We start from the raw sequence: 19,417 nt of genomic DNA, 5'->3' as shown, positions 1-19,417 counted from the left end.
TGGAGTTTAAGTTAGGGTAGATGCATTTATGTTATTTATAGCCCTTAAGTTAGATTACGACGTTATTTTATTTAAACTTCACGTTATTGATTTTCTGCTATGTTGTTTTAAAGATTGTACCATGAACGTTTAATTCCATGACATTGTTTATGAAATATTTTAAAAGAATGTTTCTGCACGTAACAGTCATGTCATGCATGCATTGGGGACCTTGTTTTTAATAAGAAAATAGGGTAATTCCAAATGGAATTAGGATGATCCAATGCGAAAGTGTTAAGAAATAGAAATAGAAAATAGAATTGGAAAAGTGTATGATCTTCATTCAGGTTTGCCACGTTTAAATAGATACAAACTATTAACTAATACCTAAAAATAGAAAAAAATAATATATCTAACTAAATCTTGTAAATAAATAAAATATACGATTAATCAAATTTATACGAACTCCCTAAATATCTCAGATATATTCTAACTAATATATCTCCAAAATATCCTCTTAATACTCCCCCTCAAGTTGGAGAGTGTATGTCGATCACACCCAACTTGTCCTTCAAAAGGTCAAATTGCTGTCTTCCCAGAGCTTTAGTAAAAACATCTGCCAATTGCATTTTGGTCAAAATATAACACGGTTTGATGATTCCAGCTTGTAAGTTTTCTCGAACTATATGACAATCTATTTCAATGTGTTTCGTACGTTCGTGAAAAACTGGATTGGCTGCTATATGTAATGCTGCTTGATTATCACAATATAATAATGCTTGTTCGGACAGTGGAACATTCAAGTCTTGAAGAATGTATCTTAACCAAGTTAACTCTAAACAAGTATTTGTCATAGCTCGATACTCGGCTTCTGCTGATCATCTGGACACATTAGTCTACTTTTTAGACTTCCAAGAAATAATTGAATTTCCAAGGAAAATGCAGAACCCAGAAATAGACCGTCTGGAAGTTCGACAACCACCCCAGTCAGAATTGCAATATGCTTGTAATCTTAAATTGTTTTCAGATGGCAGTAGGAGTCCTTGACTAGGAGTGCCTTTGATGTACCTCAAAACTCGAAGAGCTGCCTCCCAATGTGGTTTTCTTGGTTCATGCATAAATTGGCTAAGCATACGAACTGAATAAGCTATGTCAGGCCTAGTGACAGTCGAATATATTAATCTGCCAATCAACCGTCTATATTTACTTGGATCGTTCAATTTCTTTCCTTCAGTTAAAGAAAGTTTCAGATTTTGCTCCATAGGAAATTTGTCTGGACGTGCTCGTGTAAGGCCTGTGTCTTGAAGGATGTCTAGAGCATACTTCCTTTGAGACATAAAAATTCCTTTTCTAGACCGAGAAAATTCAATGCCTAGAAAATATTTCAAATTTCCTAAATCTTTGATAAGAAATTTTTGGAGTAAACTAGTCTTGAGATATTGCATTTCTTTGAGATCATTTCCTGTCAACAGAATATCATCAACATAGATTAGAACTGCAGTGAAAGAAGTATCTTTACTCTTGGTAAACAAAGAGTAGTCTGCTTTGGACTGAGTGTAGCCTGCATTTTGTATAGTTGTAGAAAATATGGAGAACCAATTGCGAGAAGCCTGTTTTAATCCATAAAGAGATTTATGGAGCCGACATACTGTATTCTTCCCCTGTCGGCGAAGACCTGGTGGTAAAGACATATAAACTTCCTCGTCTAGATTACCATGGAGAAAGGCATTTTGAACATCCAACTGATGGGTGAACCATTCTCGAGTAGCAGCAACAGTGAGTAAGAAACGAAGTGTAGTAAGTTTTGCTGTAGGGGAAAATGTTTCTGTGTAATCAATACCTTCAACCTGAGTGTATCCCTTTGCTACAAGTCGAGCTTTATAACGTTCAACAGAACCATCAGAGTTGTATTTAATTTTGTACACCCAGCGACAACCAATAGCTTTATGACCAGGTGGTAGAGGAACGAGAGACCATGTATGATTACGTTCCAAAGCTGCAATTTCATCATTCATAGCCTGCTGCCATAAAGGGTCGCCAACTGCCTCGTCATAGGTTTTAGGTTCTGTCTGGGATGTAATAAGAGCTAGAAAAGCACGTTGAGTAGGAGAAAAACGAGAGAATGAAAGGTAATGATGAAGGAGATACCTGGTGCCAGTGCCGAGACTTGAGCTAGAGGTTAAATGATTGGCTCCAGAAGACAACTCATAATCCTTATGCCAAGCTGGAGGCTGTTTAGTGCGAGTAGAACGTCGGAGTGGAGCTGATGTATCAGGCGGGATAGGATTGGAATCAGTGGGCAAATCTGGAGAAGGTGGAGGAGACGACGAAGTAGTAGGTGAAGGGATAGGAGGTGAAGGAGGAATGGAAGGTGGAGGATGGATGCTTAAGTAGGATGGATCATGAAGTGGAACAACAGGAGTCAAAGGAGCTAATGTCGAAGTTTGTGAAGCTGATGAAAAAGAAAAATCATCTTCACAAAATTTAACATCACGGCTGATAAAGAATTTGTGAGATTGCATGTCATACAATTTGTAACCTTTATGACCACAAGGATATCCTACGAAAACACAAGGAATTGCCCGAGGTTCAAATTTTTGCTTAGGATGTACTATAGTTGCATAACATTTACAACCAAAAACTTTAAGATGATGAAATGTAGGTGATCGTTTGTAGAGTGCTTCAAAGGGTGTCTTGTTAGATAACACTGGTGATGGCGTTCTATTTATAAGATAAACAGCCGTTAAAACGCACTCTCCCCAAAAATTAAGTGGAACCTGTGATTGAAAAAGAAGAGACCTAGCTACATTTAGGATATGGCGATGCTTACGTTCTACGACTCCATTTTGTTGTGGAGTATAGACACAAGTGCGCTGAAATTCAATACCACAAGAAGTAAAGAATGGTTGCAAAGATAGAAACTCAGTCCCATTGTCTGATCGAACTATCTTGATAGTAGTATGAAATTGAGTTTGAACAAATTTAACAAAGTTCATTAACAAATGATGTACTTCTGACTTATGTTGCATTAGAAAAACCCAAGTACATCGAGTAAAATCATCAACAATAGTGAGAAAAAAACGCAAACCAGAATGGGTAGGAATTTTATGTGGTCCCCAAACATCACAATGTATCAGATCAAAGGCAGAATGGGTTGTTATTGAACTTCTTGGGAAAGACAACCTAGTTTGTTTTGCTAACGGACAGATACTACAATTATGAGAATAACTCGCATTATTAAGATGCAATTGATCAGCTAGAAATTTAAAACGAGAAAAAGAAGGATGACCTAGACGTAAATGCCACAAATCAGATGACTGAGATACTTGATGAGCTGAAGATTTGATTGGAGATGAAGAAATATGATAGAGACCTCCAAATTGTTTACCCGAGCCAATTATCTTCCTCGTAGCCAAGTCCTGCATAACACAAGAATCAGGATAGAAGGTGACATAACATTGCAAGTTATTGGTAAGTTTGCTGATCGACATTAGGTTTAAATTGAATGAAGGCACACATAAAACGTTGTTTAACTTAAGGCTAGGGCTAAGGAAAATATTGCCAGTATGTGACACACGTGCTGTCTCTCCATTAGGCAAATTTATTGTAGACATGATGGCAGCCTTTAGATCAGTCATAACAGAAGATTTTGATACTATATGATCCGTAGCTCCACTATCGAGAATCCATGAATTAGAACTCGCAGAGTTAACAGATAATGTAGATATGGGAAACAAACCTACAACATTGATGTGATTGTCAGAATTACCAGAAGGGTTTTGATTGATTGCAGATAAGGCTTGTGCTATCTGTCGTAATTGCTCAGAAGAAAAATTTGGAATGGAATTAGGTGACTGTTCTTCTGTATTCAACTGTGAAACATCGGCCATATTTGCAGATGATCGGTATCCACGATGATTGTGTCGATTGACTTGTCTTGTCCTTGTAGAATTATTTTTCTGTCGACACCGATCTTCTGTATGTCCCCTTCTATCACAAAACTTACAATGAAACTTAAGAATTCGACACTCATTGATTGTATGACCACTTTTATTGCAGTGTTCACATGATTTGTCCTTGGCGAATTTTGAATATGTTGTTTTCTTCTGCACTGCTGATGCAATCGAGAAATTCTCAGTAGGTTTAGAAGTTACCTGTCGCTGGATCTCTTCTTGTACAAGTAATGAATAAGCTTGCCTCACATTAGGTAATGGAGACATCATCAATATGTTAGATCTCACCGTTTTATAAGACTCGTTGAGCCCCATGAGCAATTGCATCAACTTGTCTTCTTCGCGTTGATCAATATGTATTTGACGTTGGTTACACGTAAATGGTGTGCGGTACGCTTCCAGTTCATCCCAGAGTGCTTTGAGCTTGGTGAAATATGTTGACAGTGCCATGGTTCCTTGTGACATCGTTGCTATCGATTTTTGTATTTGAAAAATTGCTGGAGCATTCTTTTGTGAGAATTGATCGCGAAGATCAACCCACACTTGATGAGCTATCTTGGCGTGAATAATGCTTTTAACGATATCTGCTTCAACAGAATGAGTTAACCAAGATATTATCATACTGTTGCACTGATTCCAGAGTTCGAATTCGGTTGAATCTGCATCTTGGGGCGGTTCCTCAATTGTGCCATCAATGAAGCCAATTTTCTTCTTGGCAATAAGAGCATGCATAACTGATTTACTCCAAGATTGGTAATTTGCTCCATTTAATTTGATTGGAACAAGTGAATATCCTGGCTGATCAGAGTGATGCATATAGTAAGGATCTTCTTGGCAATAAGAGTATGCATAACTGATTTACTCCAAGATATTTGATTGGAACAAGTGAATATCCTGGCTGATCAGAGTCATGCATATAGTAAGGATGTGTTAAATCAACATCCGAAATTTTAAAGCTGGATTTGGTTGATTCCGCCATAAAGGAAATTTTGATATTTAAGAATACCACGATCGATGCTCTGATACCATGTTAAGAAATAGAAATAGAAAATAGCATTGGAAAAGTGTATGATCTTCATTTACGTTTGCCACGTTTAAATAAATACAAATTATTAACTAATACCTGAAAATAGAAAAAAATAATATATCTAACTAAATCTTGTAAATAAATAAAATATACGATTAATCAAATTTATACTAACAACTCCCTAAATATCTCAGATATATTCTAACTAATATATCTCCAAAATATCCTCTTAATAGAAAGCTTATAGATATGTGATACCCAAGTAAAAGATTCGTACATAAATTAACCGAGACCACATTATATTTATTTTATAATTTTATAACAATATTCACATTAGGTCTATTCTTATATGAAAATTATTATTAATTATAATCAATTTCTTAAAAATATTAACATCAAAATTAATAATAAGATTTATTGAAAGAATTAACATGGGATGAGACTCAAATTAAAATATATAAAAATAGTATTTAATCTATGGGTTTTAAGAAAATTAGTCAAATATTATAGTTAGTTCTTATGGTTTTCTTAAATTATCAAAAACATTTTATTAAACCAAAATATTTATGGAATTTTATTGGACCATAAGAATAAAACTTAATAAATTTCTAAACTTTTCTTTATAATAATTAGAATTAAATCGGTTCTCAAAAAAAGGGTTAATTGTGATATCCCAAATCGGTTATAAGGGCGTGGAAACCTCTCTTTAGTATATGCGTTTTAAAACTTTCTATCAGTCTTTATCGGTTGTTACGTGGTCTCTATCGGTTGTTATGTATCGTCGTTTTAAAACCCTCTATCGATCTCTATCGATTGTTACTTGGTCTCTATCAGTTGTTACAACTTAGTACCATAAATTCAAAAATTAACTAAAAATTAAATTTCATCAAAGACCAGAAGAAAATTAATTTCTCCTGATAACAGATAAAATTAATTCAATTAACTTATTTTAATTCAAACCATATTAAATGTAATTAGTTTCTCTATTATAAATGTTAATTAATTTCCATTAACTTGTCACATCAATAACTATTTTCAATAAATGAGTGATAAATTAACAATATATAAATTGAAACATTTGTTGAAGCTCTTCAGCCTAGCTCAACCATTGATATCAAGAACATTTAGCAACAATGTGCAGCACTTGGTTTCCATGGCGTCCCATCAAGTTAATCTTCAAAGGCTTACCGGTAAGAAATTTTGATTTGATATCGAACATAAAGCTACCGACTCTCAAGTCATCTTCTTTCTCTTCATCTACAGGATTCAGCTTTGGTGTGTAACGACTACAATTCTAACTTTAGACGATCAATGTTAGTACCTACCCATGAAGCCAAACCGACGTCTCTTATGTTTACAAACCTTTCAAAGAAGGTAAGATTAAAGATATTGATGTTATTTTTTTTTTTAAGTATGATAATAATCTAAATCTTCAAATTTTTAAACACAGGCGAGTAAGCATTACACAATATCCTCCAAATCCATTTCCATGGAAGACTTGAAGCCAAGACCTGCTAATTCCTCTCCCCTCACTCCCCTCGGTTTCCTTGAGAGAGCCGCTACCATCTACGGCGACTCTCCGTCAATCATCTACGGCGACACCACCTACACCTGGTCGGACACTCACTGTCGATGCCTTCAACTTGCCTCTTCCCTCTCATCAATGGGCATCCAGAGAGGCCACATCGTCTCGGTCATCTCTCCCAACACTCCCCCCATGTACGAACTCCACTTTGCTGTTCCGATGGCCGGTGCTATCCTCAACACTATCAATACCCGTCTCGACGCTCGAACCATCTCCATCCTCCTCACCCATAGTGAATCAAAACTCATATTCGTTGATCAAGCCTTTTGTGCCCTAATCCACGATGCCTTGGCGTTGTTCCCGCCGGAGACAAAACGTCCAATGCTCGTCCTCATTACTGACGACGCTGCAGCGGAGGAATCATCATCGTCTTGTATTATGATTCACGACGATTTTGTCGATTCGTATGAGGAAATGATTCTGAAAGGGGATTCCGATTTCCGGTGGATTCGGCCGGTGAGCGAATGGGATCCGATCGTTCTTAATTACACGTCCGGAACCACTTCCTCTCCGAAGGGAGTGGTTCAATGTCATAGAGGAATTTTTATAATAACTCTTGATGTGCTTCTTGAATGGGAAGTTCAAAAGCAATCGGTTTATTTATGGACATTGCCTATGTTTCATGGTAATGGGTGGAGTTTAACATGGGGCATGGCGGCTGTCGGCGGCACAAATATATGCATTAGAAAGTTCGATGCGGCGTTGATTTATACCCTAATTCGCCGCCATCACGTGACACACTTATGTGGAGCTCCGGTGGTGTTGAACATGTTAACTAACTCTCCAACTAATCGACCGTTTGATTGGCCGGTAAAGATTCTCACATGTGGAGCGCCGCCACCTTCTGAGGTTTTGCTCCGTACAGAGTCGTTAGGGTTTGATGTGACTCATGGATACGGACTGACAGAGACAGCTGGGCCGGTTGTTTTCTGCTCGTGGAAGGCGGAGTGGAACCAGCTACCGACGAAGGAGAGGGCGCGGCTTAAGTCGAGGCAAGGGGTGAGGACGGTGGCGATGACGGCTGTTGATGTGGTGGATCAAAAGACTGGAAAGAGTGTGAAACAAGATGGAGTTTCGATTGGAGAGATTGTTCTAAAAGGTGGATCGATCATGCTTGGGTATTTGAAAGATCGAGATGCGACGACGAAGTCGATGACCGAGGAGGGGTGGTTCTTTACCGGAGATGTTGGAGTGATGCATCCTGATGGATATTTGGAGATTAAGGATCGGTCGAAGGATGTGATTATAAGTGGCGGAGAGAATTTGAGTAGCGTTGAGGTGGAATCGGTTTTGTATATGAATCCATCCGTGAATGAGGCGGCGGTGGTGGCGAGACCGGATGAGTTTTGGGGGGAGACGCCGTGTGCGTTTGTTAGCATAAGAGAGGGATTGACTCAAAAACCGACCGAGGAGGAAATTATTGAGCATTGTAGAGGGAAGCTACCACGGTTTATGGTGCCGAAGACAGTGGTGTTCATGACGGAGCTACCAAAAACATCAACGGGAAAGATTCAAAAGTATTTGCTTAGGGAAATGGCCATGTCAATGGGCCGTGCAAAGCATCCTCGATCCGAAGGGAAAAAGTAAGCAAAAATGTCATTTTTCTAATTTTTAATTCCTTGTCGAGAAGGAATTTCAAGTACTTAATAAGGAAAAAATTACCAACCATGGCTATTTTATTTAAAAAAACTAGATTTTTAGGAAGAATAAAATAATAAAAAATGGCATGTAATCAAAGAGGTATGAATTTGAGGAAAATTTTAAATTCTTCGTACACGATCCATCAATCTTCAATCAAAGGATGTCATGAACTTTGTGACATTAAAAGGAGAAGAATTCACGAACATTTCGGGGCCTGAAAAGCTCTCTATCGCTTTGTCCAATAAATGCTAATTTTGCACAAAAATGGGTATACCACAGAGGAAAAGAATCGAGAAATTGATAGGCACACATAAATTCGTTCTTGGAACATATTTCAGGAAGGAATCGAGACCAAAAAGTGTCTAAACGTCCACAACCAATAACAATTCGCATCGCTCTCCAGGTGAGGTGGGAGACTTCCAAGTCAACATAAAATGGCCATTTGGGGTTGGTGGAATTTGGTAGACTCTTTTGTGGAAATAGAAAAAGGTTTTAAAAATTTTCTCTTTTTTTTATTAAAAAAAAGAAAAGGCAAATAATTGATCCTTTCCAAAAATAAATAAATAAATAAATAATTGGTTTCAAATTTATGTAACTAATTTCCCACATGTTTTTAATAAATTAAAAGATAAATAATAAAATTGAAAATTTGAAAATGTGAAAAATATATATATATATTTTATAACGTATTTTAGGGAAGAAAATTTTAATTCCAAGAAATAAAATGGTATAAATTTCAATGAAGAAATATATTAATTATAAGTTTGGGGATTGAATTTTGAGTATTTATTTAATGTATATTTTAATTCCAACTACTTATTTAATCTCGACCCTATTTTTTTAAGTTTTGGTTGGGTCGTCAAAAAGGAAAACCCTCTTGTAAAAAAGGAAAAATTATTGGGTAAGACTATTATAAATAAATCAACCCGTTTACACCATTGGATAAATTAAGAGAAACATGAACGAAACAAAAGACGAGTAACTTATTAAACAAACCTTTAGCTACTAAGTGTCACAATCACACACTTACGGCATCGAGACAGTGATTATGCTCGAGTCATGTTTACGAGAAATACTTTAACAAACGTGAGCTTGAAAACAATTTGAAAGAATTGGAGAAAGCAACATTATATGTTTATAAGCAAATAAAGAAACATCATACCTTAAATAATATATAACTCAGGGTTAGAAGAATTGACAACTAGTTGTATAGACATGGTTTTGGTGAACTGTCATACATTCTCTATTGTCATAATATGAAATAGTAAAAACTATGTGATCATGGACAACACGTCTTGAACAAGTATAATTAAGACTATAACGACCTAGATCCAGCTAGCAAATATTGTCTCTTTAGGCTTCTCCTCAAGGTTTTAAAACGTGTGTTAGGGGAAGGTTTTCACGTCCTTATAAATGGTGTTTTATTCTCCTTTCCAACTAATGTGGGACATCACAGAGACATCCAATATGCGAGCATAGGCAACACGCGTTGGAAAAAGATGACCCGAGACTAATCATAAGCAAGTTGATTGAGAGATTAGGGGGGAAAATGAAGAAAGTGGAAGACAGGCATGAAAAGTACAAATGAGGCCACGCGGATTCATAGATTCTTTTTGACCGTAAAATCCAGAAGAGAGTGAGAGAAAAGGGTTTGAAAATTGGGTATAAATTAGAAGGGTGCTGGTATAGCTGTGAGAGCCTCACAGCAACCATAATGGGTTCACCCAAGATATCAATGGCGTTGCTTTTCTTCTTCGCAGTGCTTTTGGTCGCCTTTACCGTCTCAGCGGCGGAAGTCAGTGCTTCGTTTCAGAAGCCTCATATTCGTAAGTAGTTTTTGTTCTTCTTGATTAAAGGCATGCCATGGGCTGTGTAATTAATTTTGGGTATATGTTTGCAGGTAAGCTGAGCATGGAGTATAGATCTGTTGAGAAGGCTGCGCTGACAGCAAAGCCGGCAGTCTATGATTTCCCATGGAAGGGTGGCTATGATCCTCCCGCCAACAACCCTTGATGGGCTACCAAAATCTCTGTTTACAATAAATGATTGTGTACTTCTTTACTTAGTTTTTTCCTCTTTCATGGTACCTAAATTATGCTTAGATATGTCTCTAAAATGTAAGTCGGGAACCAAAATCTAGTTGTTTCTGTCTCTTATTTCATATCTAAAAAGTAAGTCGGGAACGAGAAATTCTATCTGTCTACCTTGTTTCTATCTCTGTTTACAACCCGTGCCTTTCAAGTGGTTGGAGGGTAAATACCTTTCTCTAGTAGAAACATCTTTATGACATACAACAGATCGTTATATGTGATAAAGCGTAAATAGAACCATATAGATACGGTTAGTTATAGTCGGTGCTTTAAAAATATTCTTGTATTTTCTTTCTCCGATTCTTTTATTAATCTAGATCTGATGAGGACGGTTTGAAGACGGTTGGAAGGAGTCCCACGTCGGTTAATTTAGAGAATGATCATGAGTCTATAAATAAAGAATACATCTTTATTGGTATGAGGCATTTTGAGGAAGCTCAAAACAAAGCCATGAGAGCTTATGCTCAAAATGAACAATATTATACTATTGTGGAGAGTCAGGATTCCTAACATAGTATGAGTCATGTCCTTATGTCCTTAACTCATGTCAACAAAATTCTCCACTGTCGAACAAAGAAGAAGTGGCCTAGAACATGTAGTGAACGGCTCCCAAAAAGGAAAGGAGTCAGCTACAGTTGGGCTTTACAAGCCTCTGGAGGCTCTTCATTGGTATGATGAAGCCATGATTCCTAACAAGATCAATTGTGTGCATTTTCTTCTCGTGTTCTTTGTATTCAAGTCGTAATTCCTAAGTCGAATGAAGTATCCTATGGTTAGAAATTCACGCGGCCAGTTTCAACCTTCATCGAAATAAAAAGAAATTCCCCGGGAAGTTTATACTGGATGCACTACTTTATTGTTCATATCACACTTCAAGTAATCCGAGCTACTGCTAATAATGAGTGGAAGTTATCAAACACAGTAGAAATCGTTGCAAGTTTGCAACAGAACACAAATTCAGAACACTAAAATTCTTCTTTTCACAGCATGAAAACAAGAATTGAAGATGAAAAATCCACAAACAAATGAAAACACAGCCAAGAATCTATACAATTCAAATCAGTTGGTACCAGTGGCTGCTACAGGAACTGTATGAAGAACTTTACTGCCACTCCCACCAACTCTGCCACGCCCAATCCCACTTCTGCGGGAAGAAGAAGAACAATCAGACTCTCTCCTTCTCTCCCCTGTTCTCCGCTTGCTCTCGTCTCTGTCCACCCCTGTTTTTGATCTACACGAGGAATCAGTTGAATCAGCTGAGTTGGGTTCCCATGAGGCAGCTGAATTCCCCCACTGCTGCTGCTGCTGCTGTTGAACAATTCCGACAAAACTGTTGCTGCCGGAGGATTCTTGATCCTCTGTATCTTCCCCTCTAGCAGGGCTTCCCCTTCTCACAGTCACGTACTTATGGAAGCTTGGTTCCACAATATCATCAAAAGGGTCTCTGTTTCGATCCTCGGAGAAAGCAGAGGAATTGAGATCAGCAACTGCTTCAACAATGGAACACGCCTTGGTTACACAAGCTGGAAGAGAAACAGAGTTCGAATTCTTTTGATGGAAGTTTTGAATGTCTTGAAGCAACATCTTGGTGTAAGATGGTGTTTGATTTTGATTCAAAAGAACTTCTGGGTTAATGTCAAATTCTCTGGATTGCCTTCCTGATCTGCTTCTTGCAAGAACTCCCTCTGTGTTTGTCAATGGTGGTGCTGTGGAGGTGATGATATTCACAACCCCTCTTGTTGCAGTGGCCGGAGTGCCTGTTTTGCTGCTATTCACTTGAGAAACTGCTACTTTGTGGCTACTTTTGGACTCTGTTTTTGGCTTCTGGGGTTGAAAGATTATAAGGTATTATCAATCAGTATTAAAATACTCTGTTTTTTAGAGATTTAGAAGCTGAATTCATTAAGAAAATGTGTGTTGATTCCAATATGTACCTGGTTTGATCCATTGTTTGTGTCTTTAGCAGATTGAATCCTGTTGTGTTGCTGTGAATTAGTATCGATTTCGCTCAATGGGTTTCTTCTATAAGGAGATTGCTCTGTTTTTCTTGATGAGCTGCGGCTCAGAGATGGCTGCTGCTGCTGCAGCGGCGGCTGAATTTCGTCTGAAACTTTGACATGTCCATTGATTCTTGCTGGGGACTGTGAGCGAGGTGATGAAGCAACTCTCGAACCCGCCATGGCGGTTGCCTCGCCGACATTTCGTTTAACCGATATTCTCTTAACGGCAGTCGCAGTAGCCGAATCATTGCCAGAACAACCACCAGTGACATTGTTGCTCTTGTCCATTTCCAAATGAGCGACTGTTGCAGGAACTGAAACCATTTTCGCCGGTCTAATAATACCACCGCCATTATTCGAACCATTTGAGGCAGACGGCTCCACCGACCGTCGGCCAGGCGACCGGCTAACACGCCGCTCCCGGCTACTGGATCGTTGATTCTGATCTCTCTCCCTACTGGGAGTTCTCCTCCTCCCTAGAGAGGGAGAATATCTCGAAGATTGGCGGTGGCGCTGTCTCTGGTTATGGCGTTTCTCCGCCGGAGTTCCGTCGTCATCAACCTCCACCGAAATGGGATTCTTCCCATCTTCATCTTCATCACCGTAATTTCCAGAATTAACACCATCTCTATCAGAATGGTCAAAATCAAAGCTTCTTTTCGAACCAGAATACTTCCTTCCATTACCATTAGCAGATGAACTCCGGCTCAACCTTCCACACTGAATCAAAATGGCGTCGACCTCCTCTCTAGTACAGCTCGAAGTTCTAACCAACCCCACCTTCAAATTTTCCCCAACATCTCCAGATTCCAAAATCTCACAGGAAGAAGAAGACAAAACACCTCCAATTTCCTCTACATTTGGAAGAACAGAGGCTCCATTTTTGTCTCTCCCATCATGACTCTTCCTGTGGTTAATTACAAACACCTCCTTCCTCACAGCGTACTCTGTCTCCACCCCATTTTCTTGCTCTGTTTTCTCCCTGTTCACATCAATGGCGGCGGGCGGGTGAGAAATTGGGATGATGGGTTTGAAGGCATTGCAGGAAGTGGGTGGATCTTGAGGCACATGGGTGGAAGAAAACGAAGGTAAAGTCTTCTTCTTTTTGCTCAAACAAGCACCCATTAGAGATTAATGGCGATTTTGAGCTGACCCAACACAGGAAATCTTGCAAAGAGATAGGGAAATGGAAGAAACAGAGCTAGAGAGAGAGATTTTGAGATTTGAAAGTGAGATTAGAGGAGAGAGAAAATGGGATAAAAGAAAAGGGAAGCGTAACGGGTGGCGCAGTGTTCGAGAAGCATATTCAAAATGCTGCAACTTTTTTGAAAGAGAAACAGAGGAAAAATTCGAAATTTGAAAATATTTGTGAGAATTAAGAGCCGTTGAATTATTAAGTTGGAAGGGCAAATGAGTCATTCAGCGACAAAAATATAAATATAAATATGACACGAGATTTTGTAGAAAGGTATATTAAAATATTTGAATCTTTTTTCTAAAATAATTAGGTATTTTCGTTCTCTTAAAATAGGTATATTATCTTTATTCTTGAAATATCTAAATCAAATCTATATTTTTTTATGAAATATCTTCTAAATAATTACAAATTATTTTTAGTAATTAATCGATGACTTTTAATTCAATTTTAGATTAAATTAATAAAAATACTCGTGAATTATATGTTTGGTTTATTTTTAATATTTATATTTTTGAGTGAATTATGTAAAAATTAGTTGGAAGTAATAATAAGGTGTTGTTTGAAGCAAATTTGTTTTAAACCTTTACACAATTTTTACCTACCACTCATTCTTCATCAGGTGTACGTATTTTTAATTGTACATCAACAAAACGGGGCACCTCTCAAAGCCGTGACATGGCCATAACATGCTCACCGTATTCCGGCAGCCGCCCACCGTCGTGCCGCCCGGACTTGTTCCCACCGGAGACACGTTTCTCAGATGCAACCAACAATTTCGCCTGCTCCCTCAGTTTGAACTTCTGAATCTTTCCGGTCAACGTCTTGGGAAGCTCCGCCACGAACAACACCTTCTTCGGCGCCATATAGTGCGACATATTCTTCCGGCAAAATTCAATCATCTCCGCCTCACTCACCTTGCCGCTGTCGCTGTGGACCACGACGAAGGCGCACGGGCTCTCACCCCACCGGGGATGTGGCATTGCCACCACCGCTGCCTCCGCCACCTGCGGGTGACGGTACAGCACCGTCTCGACCTCCACGCTGCTGATGTTCTCACCGCCTGAGATGATGACGTCCTTCGATCTGTCCTTTATCTCCAAATACCCATCTGGGTGTATGACGCCCACGTCGCCGGTGAGAAACCACCCATTTTGGAAGGCCTTTGCGGTGGCTGCCGGATCCTTGAAGTAGCCCTTCATTATACTGCTGCCACGTAGGACGATCTCGCCGGTGGTCCGACCGTCGTGCGGCACGCTATCCATTGTTTCCAAGTTTTTGACGTCCACGTCAGCTAATGTCAAAATGCTGATTCCTAATCCGCAAAAGAGTGAAATAAATATCAATTTTCGTGCAATTAATTTTCCCAATTTTGGGTATTTGTTTATAATTTTCAAATTTCTCGTTTTTTTTTTTCAAAAATATTTATTAATTAAAAAAAATACCTTGTCTAGCTTTAAGCTTGGCTTGTTCATCGGCCGGCAGAATATTCCACTTTTCTTGCCACTCGCAGACCAACGCCGGTCCGGTGGCCTCCGTCAGCCCATAAGCATGAGTAATATGAAACCCAAGAGCCTCCATTTTCTCCAGGAGCGCCGCCGGTGGCGGCGCTCCACCAGTCAGCACATTGACTAGCCATCCAAATCGCCGCCGTTCACCGCCGTTAGCCTCAAGGATGATACGGAACACAATCGGCGCACAGCACATGTGAGTCACGTGATGCAAATTAATATTCCGGTAAATATCAAACGCCGTCGTATTACGAATACAGACATTAGTCCCACCACGAGCTGCAATCCCCCACGTGAAGGTCCATCCATTACAATGGAACATCGGCAAAGTCCACAAATAAACAGGCGCGTTACCCATTTCCCATCCCATCACCAGACTAAGCGTACTGAGATACGCGCCGCGGTGACTGTACACCACGCCCTTCGGTGCCGATGTTGTGCCGGAGGTGTAATTCAAAGCTATTGAATCCCATTCGTCGTCAACCTCCACCGGAGTGAACCCAACATCGCCGTCGTGGACGAGTTGCTCATATTCCAATTCCCCGAAACGGGCACCGGTGGGAGAATCGATGTCATCGATGACGACAACGAATGGAAGCGGGAGGGACGCCGCCATCAGTTGACGGAGGGCATCTTTGGCTTCTTGTATGAATTGGTAGTCAACGAACAGGATCTTCGCCTCAGAATGGCGGAGGATCAACGCGATGTTACTAACGTCGAGACGAGTGTTGATTGTGTTCAAAATAGCACCGGCCATGGGTACTGCAAAATGCATCTCATACAATGCCGGAACATTGGGCGCCAACACCGACACCTTCAAGAACCAAGATTGTGAATAAATTTAAAACTCATACCCATCATGAATCTCTATAATAACATAATAAAATTATTAATAAATTTAAACATCTATCTAGGTTCAAAATTTTCGAGAATATCAAAATGGGATGCTTTTGTTAAAAATCTGGTGCATGATCATTTTGCACCATCATTGTCTACTAATTTAAGAAAATAATCTTTCTTCTCTCCATTGGTCTGACTAGTCATGTTCAATTGCCACTAAATTTGAAGAAGAAAAAAAAAAACGAGAAGAAAGCGGTCTTACGACGGTGTTCTTGACAACGTTGAGGCGGGAAAGCGAGGAGGCGAGGTGGCAGCAGCGTTCGTAAGTCTGGCGCCATGTGAAGCTAGTTCCTTCGTAGATAATGGAAGTCCGATCAGCGTAGAACGCGGACGCTCTCTTCAAGAAGGTGATGGGCGTAAGAGACGCAAAGTTGGCATCGCATTTGGAAAGGGAATTCATAATTTCGAAAATAATGAAGAACGAAAAAGAAAAAAGCTCAGAGTTTTGTCTGTTAGAGAGAGAAGAAACAGGAGAGAGAGAGAAGGTCTGGTGGAGAAACAAGCGATGTGGAAACGGAGGCTTTATAGGAAGGAAGAAGAAAGAAAGACAGAAAGAAGAAGGCAAACGACTGGAAATTGCAATGAAATGTACACACTTTTTTCTTTGTATTTTCTCTTATTTATTTTATTTATTTTATTTATTTTATTTATTTTATTTATTTATTGTGGTTTGAATTGGTTTAACGAAATTCATTCTTAAAAATTTCATTTGGTGCGGATTTGTCTCCCAACCAAACAAGAAATATTGGTCCAATTACCTATTTTTTCACCACACTATTAATTATTTGATAACTTAATTAAAATAAAATGTGAATAATGTTTTTGTAACTAAAAACAAGAATTAAATATAATTTTTATAATATTTGTAATGCAATATTTAAATATGGAAATACAAAACATGAGTCATTGCTTTATTGAATGTGAGAAGCAAAAGCCAAAATAAACTTATTTACAAAAGAATTATATTATGAGAAATTATAATCAAACAAAATGAATTTATTGAAACATTATCTCATCAACAAATTCTTCAAAATTGTGACAAACCACTCCAAAATGGAATTTATGAAAGTAAATGTCCTTTTCTTACCAACAAACTTTTTCGTCGTTTTTAGTTTTAAAATTTTTAAATCGTGTCCGTTAGGGGAAAAGTTTCCACACTTTTATAAATAATCTTTCATTTATCTTTTCAATCAACGTACGATCTCACAATCTAGTGGCCCACTGTTCTCGCTAACACTTAGTCTACATATGTACCTAACCATATGCTTCTTTTATTAATAATAAAGTTTTGGTTATTTATTTATAATAAAAGTCAACGACAAAGGACAAACAACACGTGTTAACTATATTTGTAAAAACTGTCTTTTTTTTTTTGGTTTTTTTTTTTTTTCCTTTAGTACAACTGTGATAGCTGTAATCTAAATTTTGTTCACACGTCTCTCTCTCTCTCATTATATTAAACCCATTAATTAATTTAATTAATTAATAATTAAGTAGTTTATTTTCAAAATTAATTCATAATTTTATATCTAAATCTATCTATTTTAAATATTTCTTCAAAACTAAACCTGCCAAAATAAAAGATTAAACATATGAATTTAGAAATCTTGTCTTTTTAATCAATCAATTAGTTTATATTATAACGATTATCGGGTTTAAATTACTAGTTTTTAATTAAAAAAAATATTTATTTTTATGGGATGGAGTGTTGGATGAAAGTTCTGCTAATTTAGGAAACGATCGTAAATTTATAATAAATAATATTATTCTCATTGGTACGAGACCTTTTAGAGAACCCAAAGCAAAGCTACGAGAGCTTATACTCAAAGTAGACAAATATCATATCATTGTAGAGAGTCGTGTTCTTCTAAGATCAAATTTTTTTAATGGAATTAAATAAAACTTTCTAATAAATTCAATAATATTTTATATTAAAAAAATATAATATAATATTTTAGTATTTTCTAAAAACTAATTAATATAAATTTAATTTATTAATGTTTCTAAGAGAAAATAAATATTTGATCATACCTTAAACAATATTTCAATGGAAAATTCCAATATTAGTGTCAATATCAATACGATTGAAAAAGTTTAAAATTTTAATTTATATTTTTTCTATAAAAAAATTCACCCGATTGATATATTTCACACTTATTTTTTAAAGGTAGTGTGACATCCGAGTAAATGAGGATACATAAATTAACTGAGACCATATTCGAAAGAAAATAATTATGAGGATAAATGTAAAGTCTTTTTAGTGGCTCGACCATAAAAACTTCAAAGTTAAACAATCTATATTAGATAACCTTATGTATGTTTACGTGAGATACATGTGAGTAAAGATAAAATATATTAAAAAAACGATGATATAAAATTAATATAAATTAAATTTATAAATATAACCTTTGAAGTTTTTTTGAAATTTAGGTGGTCATACCTACTTAATATTTCAACGAATATAATAAATTAACAAGAATTTTCCACAAGAATTTAAATGGAAAATACCAATTTAAATAGTCAAAGAAAAGAAAAGAAAAAGAAACAAAATTTAATTATGGTCAATTTAAATTGAAAAATGTTTCTAAACATATTCATAGAAATTATTACAAAATTTCTAAATAAATTTAAAATTCCCTCCCTTTTTTTCTTGGAAACTTTCCTTTATTGCACTAATTTTTTTTTTAAAAAAATATTTTCATAAATGTTAAATAAAACCATTAAAAAAATTTAATAATAAATTGGTGTGGTTTTAATTATAAGTTGATCTAATATTTAATTTTAAAAATTCCCAGATTTACAGACGAGATTATATTCTATATTTCTATCCCGTGTTTGATAATCATTTTGTTATTTTTTTAAAAAAAAATAGCATTTTTTTTCACCATTTTTTATAATATTTTTTTTATATTTATTAAAAAAATATAACGATTCTTAATCTAATTTTCAAAATAAAAATAAGTAGTCGAAAATTATTTTCATTAAATCTACCTAATTGCAAGTTCAATCCATTAATATCACCTAAATTTATTTGATATAATTAGGTATCAAGATTGGGTCACTATCAAAATTTTAAATTGGTGTGAATCGTTTAAAGAAATGTGTGGGCGTGCTATGCGTTAGTAGGCTCCTATGTGCACACCCACATCTATGTTGATAGGCTCCACATATGTCTTTGGTGTCGTACTCGTGAAGAGATATTTAACAACTAAGAGTTTAATACCCGCCATAATTTTAACGACTTATTAAAAAAATATTAAATAAAACAAATGTAATATACACCTTGAACAACATTTCAACTATGATTTTAAAATGAGTTTGTTAGAAAGAATGTTTCGTTCTTCACTCCGGGGTTTTCACACCCTTGTAAGATAAGGAATGTTTTGTTCTCCAGGTTTCCACACTCTAATAAGGAATGTTTCATTCACTTTTTCAACCGACATAAAGTTCCACAATCCATCTCTTTTGGGGTACCGTTGAAACCCATCACGAGTAAATATTATCCGTTTTAGCTTGCCACGTGTCATCGTTAGCTT

General features: G+C 36.9%; 3 protein-coding genes across 3 annotated transcripts; 1 reads left to right on the top strand and 2 right to left on the bottom strand.

Annotated features, from left to right (window-relative positions):
• Positions 1-6,042: 6,042 nt before the first annotated feature.
• LOC111487797 (probable acyl-activating enzyme 5, peroxisomal) lies at positions 6,043-8,261 on the top strand. The gene is made up of 3 exons (XM_023135334.1): positions 6,043-6,149; positions 6,223-6,333; positions 6,410-8,261. The coding sequence occupies exons 1-3, from the start codon at positions 6,093-6,095 to the stop codon at positions 8,129-8,131; spliced, it is 1,890 nt and encodes a 629-aa protein (XP_022991102.1). The 5' UTR covers positions 6,043-6,092; the 3' UTR covers positions 8,132-8,261.
• A 2,917-nt stretch (positions 8,262-11,178) lies between these two features.
• LOC111487588 (uncharacterized protein At1g65710-like) lies at positions 11,179-13,400 on the bottom strand. Its single transcript, XM_023135037.1, has 2 exons — positions 12,210-13,400; positions 11,179-12,099 (listed from the first exon to the last, which is right to left on the bottom strand). Exons 1-2 carry the CDS (start codon positions 13,398-13,400, stop codon positions 11,335-11,337), a joined length of 1,956 nt encoding a protein of 651 aa, XP_022990805.1. The 3' UTR covers positions 11,179-11,334.
• A 615-nt stretch (positions 13,401-14,015) lies between these two features.
• Positions 14,016-16,383, bottom strand: LOC111487678 (butyrate--CoA ligase AAE11, peroxisomal-like). Its single transcript, XM_023135170.1, has 3 exons — positions 16,084-16,383; positions 14,916-15,795; positions 14,016-14,785 (listed from the first exon to the last, which is right to left on the bottom strand). The coding sequence occupies exons 1-3, from the start codon at positions 16,279-16,281 to the stop codon at positions 14,136-14,138; spliced, it is 1,728 nt and encodes a 575-aa protein (XP_022990938.1). The 5' UTR covers positions 16,282-16,383; the 3' UTR covers positions 14,016-14,135.
• Positions 16,384-19,417: the final 3,034 nt, after the last annotated feature.

The sequence above is a fragment of the Cucurbita maxima genome, unplaced genomic scaffold (assembly GCF_002738345.1).
Source record: "Cucurbita maxima cultivar Rimu unplaced genomic scaffold, Cmax_1.0 Cma_Scf00012, whole genome shotgun sequence".
NCBI lineage: Eukaryota > Viridiplantae > Streptophyta > Magnoliopsida > Cucurbitales > Cucurbitaceae > Cucurbita > Cucurbita maxima.
This window is presented reverse-complemented; position numbering and strand designations above follow the sequence as displayed.